We start from the raw sequence: 12,714 nt of genomic DNA, 5'->3' as shown, positions 1-12,714 counted from the left end.
TGTCCACCTCCATCTGAGTTTCTCTGAAGAGGACTGTGTGTTGATTGGGTCACACTGAGCACCAGCAGGTCACTCATGATTGGCAGCTGACTGTTTGCCTGTTCTGTTTGCCAGCTGCCCCGTGTCCCACCCCGTCAGTAGTAATCAGCCTGGGCAAAAAAAAAGTCAGCCCTAATATGGTTTTACTCCTCCTTTCCCACCAAATCACACTATATTGAAGATGTACGCTGTAATGCATTTTCTTGCTCAGGCAATAAATAGTGGCGTGCTCTTTGAACAAACAGTGAGCTGGGCATGAAGCTGAACTCCAGCTAGCTTTCTTTTTCTTGCTGTCGCCTTCCAACCATTTCTTCTTTCTGTCCCGTATCTTAAGCACACCCTACTTTCAGTGAATTTATAATGATCAAAGCACCTTTAACTGTCTCAGGCTGAACTAAAGAACAGCTCAGACGGCTTTAATTACAGTGCAAACATTATAAGCTATCAGCGCTTCTCCCGCTTTCTCTCTCTCCACCTCTCAACCTGATGCAAATATTTCCATTCAACTTTGATGCATTGCAGGTACCAATAATGCCACCGACACATTTTTTGAGTAAATATATAAATGTGGGACCTTTTATAACATAGTTGACAGGTATCATAGTTGACATTTCTGCTGTTTTCAGGCCTAAAATCAACATGGCCGCCTATAACCAAACACCACATGGCATTTTTAGAGAAAGATTCTTCTAAAATATTATACACGCAATTGAGTAAAATCAGAAGTTATTTCTAAAGATATTGTAGTAAACCTGTTGACGTGATAAATCCACACTTGACTCACACACTACTTTACATTAAATAACTAAGAAAGCTTTGGAGTCTTGCCAGTCTTTTCTTCAGGAGGAAATGACATCATGTGGAGCAGGTCATGTGATCTGGAATTAACACACTTCCTTGAGAGGTGTTTTTGTAATGGGGAACTTAGTTGAAAGCGATTTCTCAGACACAGCTACAATTTGTTATTTTCCATTTAAAATTTGATATATTGCCACAAAAGAAATATCTGTCATGATTATCTCAACTTAATTAAAAGAACACAATCAAAACATTTTTTGAATGAGTTCATTTTATGATTGTTTACCTAATTAGAAGGTGGTTGTGATTAAATTTGGACGATTATTTAATTGACATTTTATATACAGTCGTTTTTCATAATGAACATAAAAAACTTTTTATTTTTGCTTTTAATAAAGGTGTATGCAAGATATATCACATGGACTTCAAAAATCCCTCAACTATATATCAACCCGTCTGTAAGACTCCTTTGCATGTGAAACATTTGCACAGGAATTTCTTTTTTTGCTCATCGGTTGGTTTTTTGCTGCTTTTTCAATGCTTCACACGGATAGATAACATATGCAGCATTCAGGTTATTCCGCGTTCACTTCGTCCTAGCTTTAAATTAGAGGACTTCAGACATGAGTTACAAGTGAGACAAAGCTCCTCGGGCTACATTTGATCCTGAGAGAGAATGTTCTTTGCAGCAATTGCCCTTATATGCCTGCTGTATTGATGTGGACTCACTCAATATGTGCTGAGTGTAGATGTTGTCACGAACACATATGAACGCATGGCTGCACGCATACAATCCACGCGGACCTTTGCTTTCAATACGCTGCAACAAATCCATGCGTGTGCAAACACACTCATCGTCATCGTGTTAAAATCAGCGCTCGATAAGTACCCATAGAGGATAATAATAGCTCTTCCTCTCACTTTCCTCTCGCAACTGTCTGCAGTTTTTCTTCCCCCCGTCGTTCCATCTCTCTCCCCCCCTGCCTCCCCTCTCTCCCCTTCCTCCTCCTTCTTCTCCTTTGTGTCTTATTGTCTCCCTGCTGTACTCATCTCTGCACCATTAATCTTCCAACCAATGAATTGGAGCTCCTGACTCTATCACTCCTATTATCGACTGCAGCCGTCCCTTATTTATGTTCCATTTTTCTCCCTCTCTTCTTCTGCTCAGCCTTTCCACTGTTGTTCCATTGACCGGCATGTAATTTCTTACATGAATAATGCAAGCGGCGAGGCAAAAATAGTTGCACCCCTCCGTTCTCGTGGTTGGGATTTGTTCTGCGATAGTTTAACTGAGCGTGTTCGGGCTGATTTCTATTCAGCTACTTTGTTAAAAGCGATCAGGGTGCAGTGGTAAAAGTACTAGGGCTCCCAAAGCTGCATTCTCACTAAAACAACCTGCAACGACTGATTGGGAGATCAGGGTGCAGATTTATTCAAGCTCTCAGCGTTCGTAAGTACTGATGCGGAATCAGTGAGGTGGCTCTCAGGACATCGCTGTTCATTAACTAACACCCAGAGCAGCCACGCCAACATGTGGCAGTCTGCAGGCAGAAATTAGATTTCGGCTTCCAGCAGTGTTTGCTGATGTGTCAGAGTTAGACGTATATTAAAATGGCAAACTATGATCAGGCAACTTTTCTAACTTTACGGAACAACGGGCTACTTGTGAAATGTACCAAATGACCTCAGACTATAGAAAATGAACAGCTTTGTTGGCAATATTTCTCAACATTTCTGTGGAATAAGTGTGTATCTCTGTCTGCGACAAAATCTAAATCCCCATTTCTATTGATTTTAGGTATCATAGCCGTTAGTCCTGGTTTTCTCCGTCAGATTTGGTGGGCACCTCCATAACAGCAAGTGTTTGATTCATAATTTGACTCTTCTTCTGCGTAAAATGGGCCAATCACATGTGGTCCACTTCAGTCAGAAGGAGCAGGTTGTTATAATGGTGAGCTGTGAAGAATATAAAAAATGCATTACAGCAGAAAGCACTGTTTCTGCAATGACAGCAAGAGGGCAATGCTGTCATGAAGTTGTTTATCGCTTAAGTTAATATATTTATTTTACCCTTCAGTGGACTCCTAATGTCTGCTGCTTATTTCTAACATGGCATCTGCACATTGGAGCTCTAAAACACTTCATCCATTTTAACATGACACTTAAAGGCATTATGGAGGATGTTTTTTTTTTTGTTTAATTTGTCTGATTCACATAAAATGAATATACTGACCTTTAGTAGACTTCTATGTATGGTCTCTAAAAGAATAAAAAAAATAACTGTGGACATGGCAGGACCTGAAAAACATCAGCCAATCAATGCGCTCGGACCGAGGTGTTTGGTTTGCTCCCTTTCCTGTCAATCAAAAATCTTCCGGCTCAGGGCTAGTTACGTAGATTACGTACGCCTTGGACTTACGTGTTTTCTGTATGTGTTGCTTTGGTATAGCTTCGTAGTTAGCTGGCGACTTGTTTTGCTCATCTTTTTTTTACATAATGGCAGATAAAGATCCAGGGGGACCCAGCCGGAAAAGACAACTTCACGAGTCCTACGCAAGTTTCTGGAGGGGGGCATTTCTTTGTAAATGTTAAGAGGGGGGAGGTAAGAGGGGGGGGGGAGGTTAGAGGGGGGGGAGGGAGAGGTTGTATGTGCGCATGCGCATGCTACGTTCAAAGTCGTAGGAAACTAAATCTCCTCTAATGCCTTTAAGAAGTCCATTCAGGTCTGATACTGTCCCCTAATGAAGGATAAGTGGAAATCATGTTAGCTTTTGGTTGAATGAATATTCTCTGCCATGTCTACCCATCGATTTTCTAATCTTGGTTCTATTGGCTGCAGTTCCAGCAGTGTAAAGCAGACATGGGAGCAAATCAGCACCAAGCACAAAAACATATTTGCATGCATTTTCTGTGTCACCAAATTAATGCATTTTGCTTCCTGTCTGTTGCAATTGCACAGCTTCATTCAGAGGCATCATTACTACTGGCTCATAGGTCTCTTGTTGTGACAAACAATATCTAATCACAACAAATCCACTTCTGTGTGTGAGTCAAAGGCCAATACCTGACTCATTTTTCACATCTCATTTCCTCTCTCTTTAACTTGTGAAAAATACATAATATGAAACGCACAATCAATGAGGAAAACACATGAACTGTTAGAACACAATCACTGTTTTTATCGGCTCTTCATACACTGTGTTGCCATGGTGAGTGTGTTGTTTGTTAGTGAAGGACCAGGAATGGGTCAAAGTGAAGGCCCTTCATATATGAGTCCTGAAGTGCTCCTTTTCCATGATTTTTTTTTGAAGGACTTGTGTAAACATGCTTTTGAATCTCCACAAGACCCTTATGGCTGTAATTCGGCAATGTTCTGTTATATCTCCCTCTATTTGAATGGCGTAATTGCTCTCCAAGGTAATAAAAATAGAAAAATACGAGTAACTCGCATAATGTATGTATTTATCTGACTCCCTTCCCTCCGGCGTCTTGCAGAGTTTTCATATTGTTCCCTGCGCTGCTTTCTTTGTTACTTATAGACCTGTACATGCCGGCATGTGAATCACTGTAACGCCCTTGGTACATATGTATGCATCTTTTTATTCTTGGAACTATGGTTAGATGAGATTGCAATTAAGATTGTTGTTTTTTTTCTATTTATTTTTTCACACTGTGTAGCTGTGAAGTTTAGAAGGAGAACCTTTATGGTAACCGGTGCATTGTGAGAATAGTGAACTGAAAATCCATCTCTTCACTTGCAGTCACATCGCATAAGCTCCACAGTGCTGGTGAGTGTGTAATACTTCACAGGGCTTTGTGGTGCTGCTCTGAAACCAAGCAGACAGTGGTCTGTTTGGTCTGTTCAGTAAAGAGAGGTGGGAAAGGGATTCTGGCAGTCTCCAGTTGCTTCAGACGTTCACTGTGTCAGAGGAATTTCAGAGGACCAGCACTGTGCGCTGCTATCAAACTCAGTCGCACGTTTTCCTCTTTATTGCACCATCGGTCACATTTTCCCTCTTTTGTATTTGTCACTGTTCATTTGTCCTGTTTGATGTTGCTTATTCTTTGTTTCCCCTCCAACAGTTTTTTGTGTTTCCATTCCCTCCCTCTCTGTCTCTTCCCTACATTTCACCCCTCTGTGTTATTCTCCTGTCATCCTCTGTACATCACCGTCGGTGTGTGCATTACAAGCAGTGCCGTCTTGTCACATAGACTGTAATTGTTTGGTCATTTGTGATGTGCTGTCAAATCCAAAATTGGCTCATCTAAAAAAAAAGCTAACTGTTGCGGATTAGAAGAGGGAAACATCACAGCTTTTTTTTTTTTTTGGAGGGGGAAAGGGGGTTTGATGAATCATAACAGTTAGTCATCGCTACAGTAAATGCCCCCCAGGTGTCTGTGCTCCTGGCTTAATGCATCAATTTGAACCATGAGTGTAGGTGACCAGGAGCCACTGTTGATTCAGCAAGACTACAGCATGAAGAATGGGAAGAATATCATTAATATGGAAGCAATAATTCACATACTGTACATTTCTACTGCAATATGTATGAGAGAAACATTGAGAATGATGATGTAATTATTCCATTCTGTTTATTAACTTTTGTACTGCAGGTTGCTGCAAATTAAACTATGATTTGTAGACTTTGGGGAACCTTGAGCTCATGCGTAGGGGTTATCATGGTGAACTGGGGGTGCAATAAGTGATTCGTGCTACGATCCCTCAGTCTTTCTGTCTCTGGCATCCCCTGCTTGCAGATGCTGGTGGTTGTTTGTGTTTAATAAAGCAGATTAATTAAGCTCATTGGTATTCTAGGACAATGCTTCCAGCTGTTTCCCAAGGCTAGGATTGCCAAGGTCATCAGTTTAAACTGTGTGAACATGGGGAGTTGGAAGGAAACAGCGAGCGGCCATTACGGTGAAGGAGTCGAGTGGTGGGATGGATAGATGTCAGTGACAGAATCTCACTGATCAGACGACGAATCTATCAAACAGGGCTTTTGAGATTAGCAGCTCTGCCTTGTGTGTTCATACCTGAAACGACTTAGTTTAGCCGTAATTAATTGCTGCTCTCCTACGCTCTTTATGTCTCTGATGCGCTGCTGCCACAGCAGATAAATGCATGCTGTGTAACAGATCATTTGTCATTCTATTTGAGTAAAAGTCAAAAAGGTAAATAGCATTGTAAACACATAATAAATAGGCAGTCTCATCAGCATGATGGATATCCCCGGTTTTGCCTTGATGGAATGTTTAATACATAATGCCATCTGACAGGCCCCAGTTAGCATTGGCTTTAATTATCAGTAAAACATGATAAAATAGCTCTGGGCCCTGTGCCAGAAAAATTGAGATCTGCTTATGAGTTAGAGATTGTAACTCAGAAATAATGAGTCTTGCAAAATGTTGCAAGTGTTAGTAATACACAGTAAGTAATGACAACATCTTGTCAAAATGCAAAGTCAATACACACTATAGAGGGGAAAAAGAGAGCCAGCTGATGAAGGATGTAGTGCAACCTCGGGTCAGTGAGTTAACTGTACCTTTTAGTATTGCATCGATAAGCAGACTTTGAGTTGGATCAAGCTGAGGCAGCATTTTTTACAGAGGTGTTGCCTGTCTGAATTACAGCCCAAACTCAAGTAGCGAAATAGAGTTTGTTCTTTCAGGGAAACCTATTATTCCTCAGAGTCAATCAGGAAGCCAAAAAATGCAACATTTTCTCCACCTACTTGAATTATTTCCATCATTATTCAAACAGTCTGCGCACCTGCTCTGATCGTGAGCGCTGAATAGCTGGCAAAAGAACTGCTTGTCAGGAATAGAGGCTCGCAGTTTAAGCACATAATGTCACGGAGACAGTCCAAGGTCTAAACTGTACTAGAAGACATCGTAACACCAAGCTTGGCATTTATTTTATGACAGGAAAAAACACTGCCTCAAGCGTAAAATAAGCGCTCAATGGTGCGAAGTGTGAATGAGGAAACAGTCAATGAGCTGTGATGATTCCGAATGATTTGAATGCAAAAGCAGACCTTTCAAAGATGCTTAACTCCATTTTAGGCAAATGCATAGAAACTATATAGAAGCAGAGCAAAATATAGACTGAAGTTGCAACTGTTAATACTTAAAGATGAATCTGTTTGATAATCTTATTGTACTGAAGTCCTGAATTCAAAAGTTAGAATAAAACTGTGGCTTTATTGAAGATGGAAAAATGAAGGACTCTTACATTTTTATAGCGTTGGACTAATAAAGACTAATCTGCTGCAGAAGGCTATAAAACAGACAAAAACATTTAATCCAAGGTGCAGCATCATGTCAGCTTTTCAACAAATGTGTAAAAATTTATATTTTTTTCTGCAGTTCTAGTTTCCCACTGTTCAGACAACTTATGATTCATCGAGGCTGGTTTTTCACTGACCGCTGAGACGCGTCTCATGCTTTTTTCATTCTTTTGCTGCCTTTGTTTCGTGCGAGACACACGCTGATGCAATATAAATGTTGTGTCCTCAGCTGAGTGGATCTCTGTGTGAGTGTGTGTGTGATGAAGGTAGCTGGTTTGTGAGTCTTTTGGTACCCACAAACATCAGGCACTTTACACTCCTCTGGTGGCAGGCAGGAGGGGAGCCCGTTGTCACATTTCTTCATCATTACCTTCCCTGCCCTCCCTCATCTCACTCCCTTGGAAGTTAAAAAAGTAATCAAAGGCTTGGCATCCGACAGCTCCGTCTCTTTGCCTCTTCCACTCTAAAAATGTCTTTTTCCTCTCCTGAATCTTTTGCAAACACCGGCACCATCTCTGCAAAAGCCCTTCATTGCAGGGGTGCTGAAAACCTCTCCAGCTTGTCTCAGAGGAGGTGGGCCTCTTTTGACATCTCTGCTTAATGGAGGATGCTTTGCCACTCATTTAACAGCTCTGCGACTTGGTTTCTCCTCTGGGAGCTGGGCAGCCTTTTATCTCCTCATGGCCAGGCTGAGGAACTTGCTCACCTCTCCTGCTCCGTCCCGCCCGTCACACCGCCGCATTAACATGAACAGACCTCTTAGCGGACCGCGGAGAAAAAGGGGCCCCTGCAGAGCTCTGGCCGGTGCACTGGGCTTAAATCCCGGATCAGGGGGAGAGTTCAGGCTCCCTGGAGAGCAGATCTTGGCCGGCAGGGTGGATGGTTAGAGTATGTTGAACATTAGGGCTTTGGCAAATCAAATGCTGGATTAGGAGTAAACGGTGAAGAGGAGATTCCACAGGGCCTTAATGGATGCCTTCAGGCAAAATAATCCTCTGTTTCCTTGACCTGCTTTTCTATGATATGCATGCATTTGTGTGTGTGAGAGGCATTCTCAGCTGTGTGTCATACACAGTACATGCTGCTTTGTGCTTTCTTGAATTAGAGAAGTCTGTGGTTGTGTAGCTAATGATGTTGATTTATCTCATATATCAACTGTGTATCTTATAGAGAGGAGTCAGATCTCCTCAGTAATGGATGGATAGATTCATATCTGCCACTCTGATTTAAAACCAACACTCATTTCTCTGTTCCTTTCATCAGTTTGACTGATTTTGAGCTTAAATAAGTGTGTTTCTCCTGTTTTTTTTCCCTTCAAGGATGACGAGCCAATCACAGGAGGGGCTGATAGCAGAGACCATACTCGCATCCGGAAGTTCCTCAGCCAGCACCACAAGAAATTACCATGGAAACCAGAGGTAGTACAAGGGATTTTTCTCACCTCTCTTTTATTTTTGTTTACTTTCCTTCAGCTCGTACATGTTCCTTAATCACCGTCCTTTTATATCCTTTCTTCCATCTTTCAGGCAGGATTATTATATTAAGGTCCCCTCAGCTGCTTTGCTATTTGTGTGATTAATCCACTAAACCTGGCAAGGCCACTCACACGCGCTGCACACTTTCATCAGTGATTAATCTTTGTGAAAATTGTTTTATTAATGGCACTTCTGAGAAATATAATTTCACTGCAGATGTCTTACTCTCGTTTTCCCTCAGTTGTCCTTTCAAGAGCAGTTGATAGCGGAGGTTGAATGCAGACTTTGGGGTTCTGTTATCAAAAGAACAAACTCTACCTCGCGGTTATTATGATAAATTATTGTGCGAGGATGATAATATTTCATCCGAAACCATTAGCGGGTTATATTTAAAGGCACCTTTGACTGAAGAGTACAAGTTGACGTGATTCATCCATATTTTCCAGCGTGCTGCTTACAGATGTAGTTTTACACAGTGGCTGCAACAAAAGGAGCAGCAGACAGGGCAATTACGCAGTGGATTAGCGATAAGGAAAGCGGCTGCAGATTTGTAACCTGTTCGGCGGAGTTTAATTAAAGGTTTGTGTGTGTGTGTGTGTGTGTCTGTCTGTAAGCCTTAATCAGAAAAATATGATTTATTAGTCAACCTGGGGGGAAGTTGAGCTATCTCTGCTGAACACCAAAGTGTGTAGTTCTGAGGAAATTGCGAACACATGAAGGATAATAGATGCATAGAAGTAGATCAGTGGAAGTGCAATGATACTGTGTTTTGTTTTGTTTTTCTTCACAGGATTCTGTATCATTCAGTGCTTTGTACTCAGATTTCTGGCTGCTTCCACCGGGCATTATGTATGCAATCGTTTGCACAAGGCGGCATCACAGGGGTGCAGGACTCAGTGTGGGCCTGATAATGTTACAGCACCTGTGGTTTTATCCTAGCCGACTCTCCTGAGTGAGCTGGTCTTATATGCCTTTATACCTTCCTGCAGAAACACAATCCATCAAATGCAAAATCATCCATCTGGTTACACATCTATAAAACACTGAAACTGCTTTGAGACATCCATATCTTCATCTTTTTCGACATACAATCAAAGGTGGCTGCATTGACAACCGTTGTCATTTTGGCTTTGTAAGCACACACATGTGGATGATATTTGTTTGGGTTTTTTTTGTTATTTAATGTGGCCTAGAAACATCTGTTGCCTAAATATCAAGGGGCCTGCATCTAAATGTAGACGATGCTTTTGGCATAATTTAAAACAGTTCTACTTAGAAAATGAGAAGTCACATTGATATAAAACAGCCAAGCTAGGAACACAGCCAAACAAGCAATCTGAATCTGGACCGTGTTGGCAAATTCCACAAATGTAGATGGATTTCAAGGCTTGATCACAGCGAGACGCTTTATTACGAACATTAATTTTTTTCAGCACTTTGAGTTTGTATCATTTTGCATGTCAAAGCCGTAAAGACCAACAGTGGGCTTTCTTGCACTCAAAAGCATGAACATGACTTCCTTGACCAAACATGTTTTCTTATTCATACTGTGGACAGAAAAAGGGAAGCAGCCTCAGACGAGAAATAAATTTTGCAACATCCACACCCACTACTTTTTACATTAGGCATGACTAACATCAAAGCTCACTTGTAGAAGTCAACATGGCATTTCTTTGACTGATTTCCAGCCTCCTCTTAAAGCAACGTGCCATTTAGTTTCTGTGAATATTCTGCAAATCCAGCATAATTCTATCAAATAGTTCCTGCATCTCTTTGAACTCGCGTCCTCCAAAAAATCCCCCTCTTATCTCAAGACTTTTGCGACGTCAAGCCTAAGCCAAGTTTGTCAGAAAGCATGAAGCGCGGCAGCTCTTCCTCTGCTTTCCACACTAGCTATCTGTCCTAATTACCAGCATTAAGTTGTTTCCTTGGTGCGCGGCCAAAATGGTAGAGGTCTGAGGGGCCACTGAGCTGGCACTGTCAGAGGCGTAGACTCAGACTAGCGGAGGTAGAGTGGCGCCATATGCCAGCTGTCACAGAGGTCACATGGACATTCAGAGGCATTTCTAAGCCACATGCTCAGAAAACAGAATTTAGAAATGGAAAAAAGAAAAAGGAAGGACTGTATTTCTTGTTAAGCCTGTTCACACAGACAGAGGAGAAGACGTTTCATTCACTTTAATATAAAAATATTTATGAGGGTCTCCAGTCAGTGAGCTCATCCAAAGGTGACAGTGGATTAGCATCAGCTGTATGTACTCTGTCTGTCAAGGACACCAGCACGTCAAGGACGACAGAGATCAGAGAGCAAGCTGGCCCACTTTCTAAGAGTCAAGCAGTAGCCAGACGTGAAGGGATAAACAGTCATTTGCGGCAAAGCTGACGTGGCTCGGTAGAGAATTTGAGCACATTAAACAATTTTATTAAGCTAGGAGCAGAAAGAAAGCGATGGTAAGAGGGATTAGCAACACTTACATCATTGTAGACATTGATATCAGGAGAACTTTCAGGTGTTTTTTTTTTTTTTTTGCGTGGTGCTGTTATACATTAAAGCCTCAGAGAGCACAGATTTAACTTGAATGAAACAATAATCCCGGTTGTATTATTACATCGAAGGTGTTAAGCCTGGTTTCAAATCGTCTGCATCGAGAGGACAGGTGGAGGATGACAGACTCCAAGTGGACTGACTGACTCAAATGTCTGGTCTTCTGGCTCCTGCTAGAGATGAGCGATGTAACTGTCTTTGTGGGTGTGCTTTTGGTGAAGCGGATTTGGACAGCCTATTATTTAGCACTCAGGAGAGAAGTGAGGAAGATATTGTGGCACAACACAGACACATGACTCATACAGGAGCGGTCGTCACAGCTGTCTCCTCGCACAAAAACACATGCAGCGACAAGACTAGACGAGGAATTAGATCTTTGTCTCCGATCCCCGTCCTCATGACACATTAATGTGAGGTGGGGATGCAGGAGGAGAAGCAGGATATTTGTCTCTTCTCACCATTTCTTCAGTCTGTCTTGCTTTCTTCTGTCTGCCTTTTGCAAACGCTGAACAGTCCGAAGAAGCAAGCAGGTGGCATCAATGTGATTTCTTTAACCGGCCTCTCATTGCAGGCGGGTAAAGCATTTGACAGCTTGTTGCAGGAGATGCAAAATATCATCCCTCGTAATCTGTCTCACGTTCCCTCATCGTGACGTATCCACTGCAGCCACATTCATCCCCCTCATGTTACATCTTTGGCATTAGATAAGATATGTAATTGTAGGACAGATGGCAGATTATACAAACCATCATTACTGTAGTTGATGAGGCTGGAATCTAGATCATATGAACCTTGTCTTCCATTCTTTGCTGCTCTCTCAGTGTGAAATGAGTCCCCTCATTATCTCTGCACATGTTATGTTTTCTGTACCTTGGAATAAGCCATTTTTTCTTGACCCAACTTATTTTCTTTGCTATATTACCAGTGGGACAGGCAGGGAGAGGCTATCTATATATTCAAATAAAACTGCAGTGTGTGTTCAAGCATTCACACTTTGATTCAACTCTTGCGTTTCAACATAACAGCTCAGTTAAACCACAGAACAGTGCTATGATGCATCAACAGTGTGCATTATTGCCGTCTCTCCTATATGCCCCTGGGGGAAGCAGTATTGTATATACCCCCATGGCGCCTGTGCCAGGAACATCATGTCTCACTTTTCCTATCCGAAGGGGATTTGCAGTGTCAGTTGGTGCGATAGCTCGTCAGTGGGTGCACCGAGCGGCCATTTGTCAGTGCCTCGCTGCCAGCAGGAACGCAGAAGGCTGCACCAGATTTGGAGGAAGAGGGAGATAGGCTCCTGGAGGAGAGAGGAGGAGAAAAAAGTCTGATTTGTACTCCTGTTGATAGTGCGACCAGATGGATGAGAGAGAGAGGAGATGTTGGAGAGTGGCAGAGACACAGATATGCTAAGACAAGCTCACAGGAATGTGGAGGAAATGTGTGGTCTGATGGGATTTCTGTTGCGTGGATCACTATACTGTTCTCCCCTTTGCTTAAATGTCTTTGTCAACCAGTTGTTTTCCTCCCCACCGTCTTTCCTTTGCACCTGTTCCTCCCCCAGCTTTGT

The 12,714-nt window shown here is 42.2% G+C and overlaps 1 protein-coding gene across 1 annotated transcript in view; it reads left to right on the top strand.

Moving 5' to 3' along the window:
- b4galnt4a (beta-1,4-N-acetyl-galactosaminyl transferase 4a) overlaps positions 1–12,714 on the top strand; it is a 154,532-nt gene that overhangs the window by 77,884 nt on the left and 63,934 nt on the right. The window contains 1 exon segment of the mRNA XM_051951651.1: positions 8,444–8,542. Coding sequence (XP_051807611.1) covers positions 8,444–8,542 — 99 coding nt within the window.

Source organism: Acanthochromis polyacanthus, chromosome 8, assembly GCF_021347895.1.
Source record: "Acanthochromis polyacanthus isolate Apoly-LR-REF ecotype Palm Island chromosome 8, KAUST_Apoly_ChrSc, whole genome shotgun sequence".
Lineage (NCBI taxonomy): Eukaryota > Metazoa > Chordata > Actinopteri > Pomacentridae > Acanthochromis > Acanthochromis polyacanthus.
This window is presented reverse-complemented; position numbering and strand designations above follow the sequence as displayed.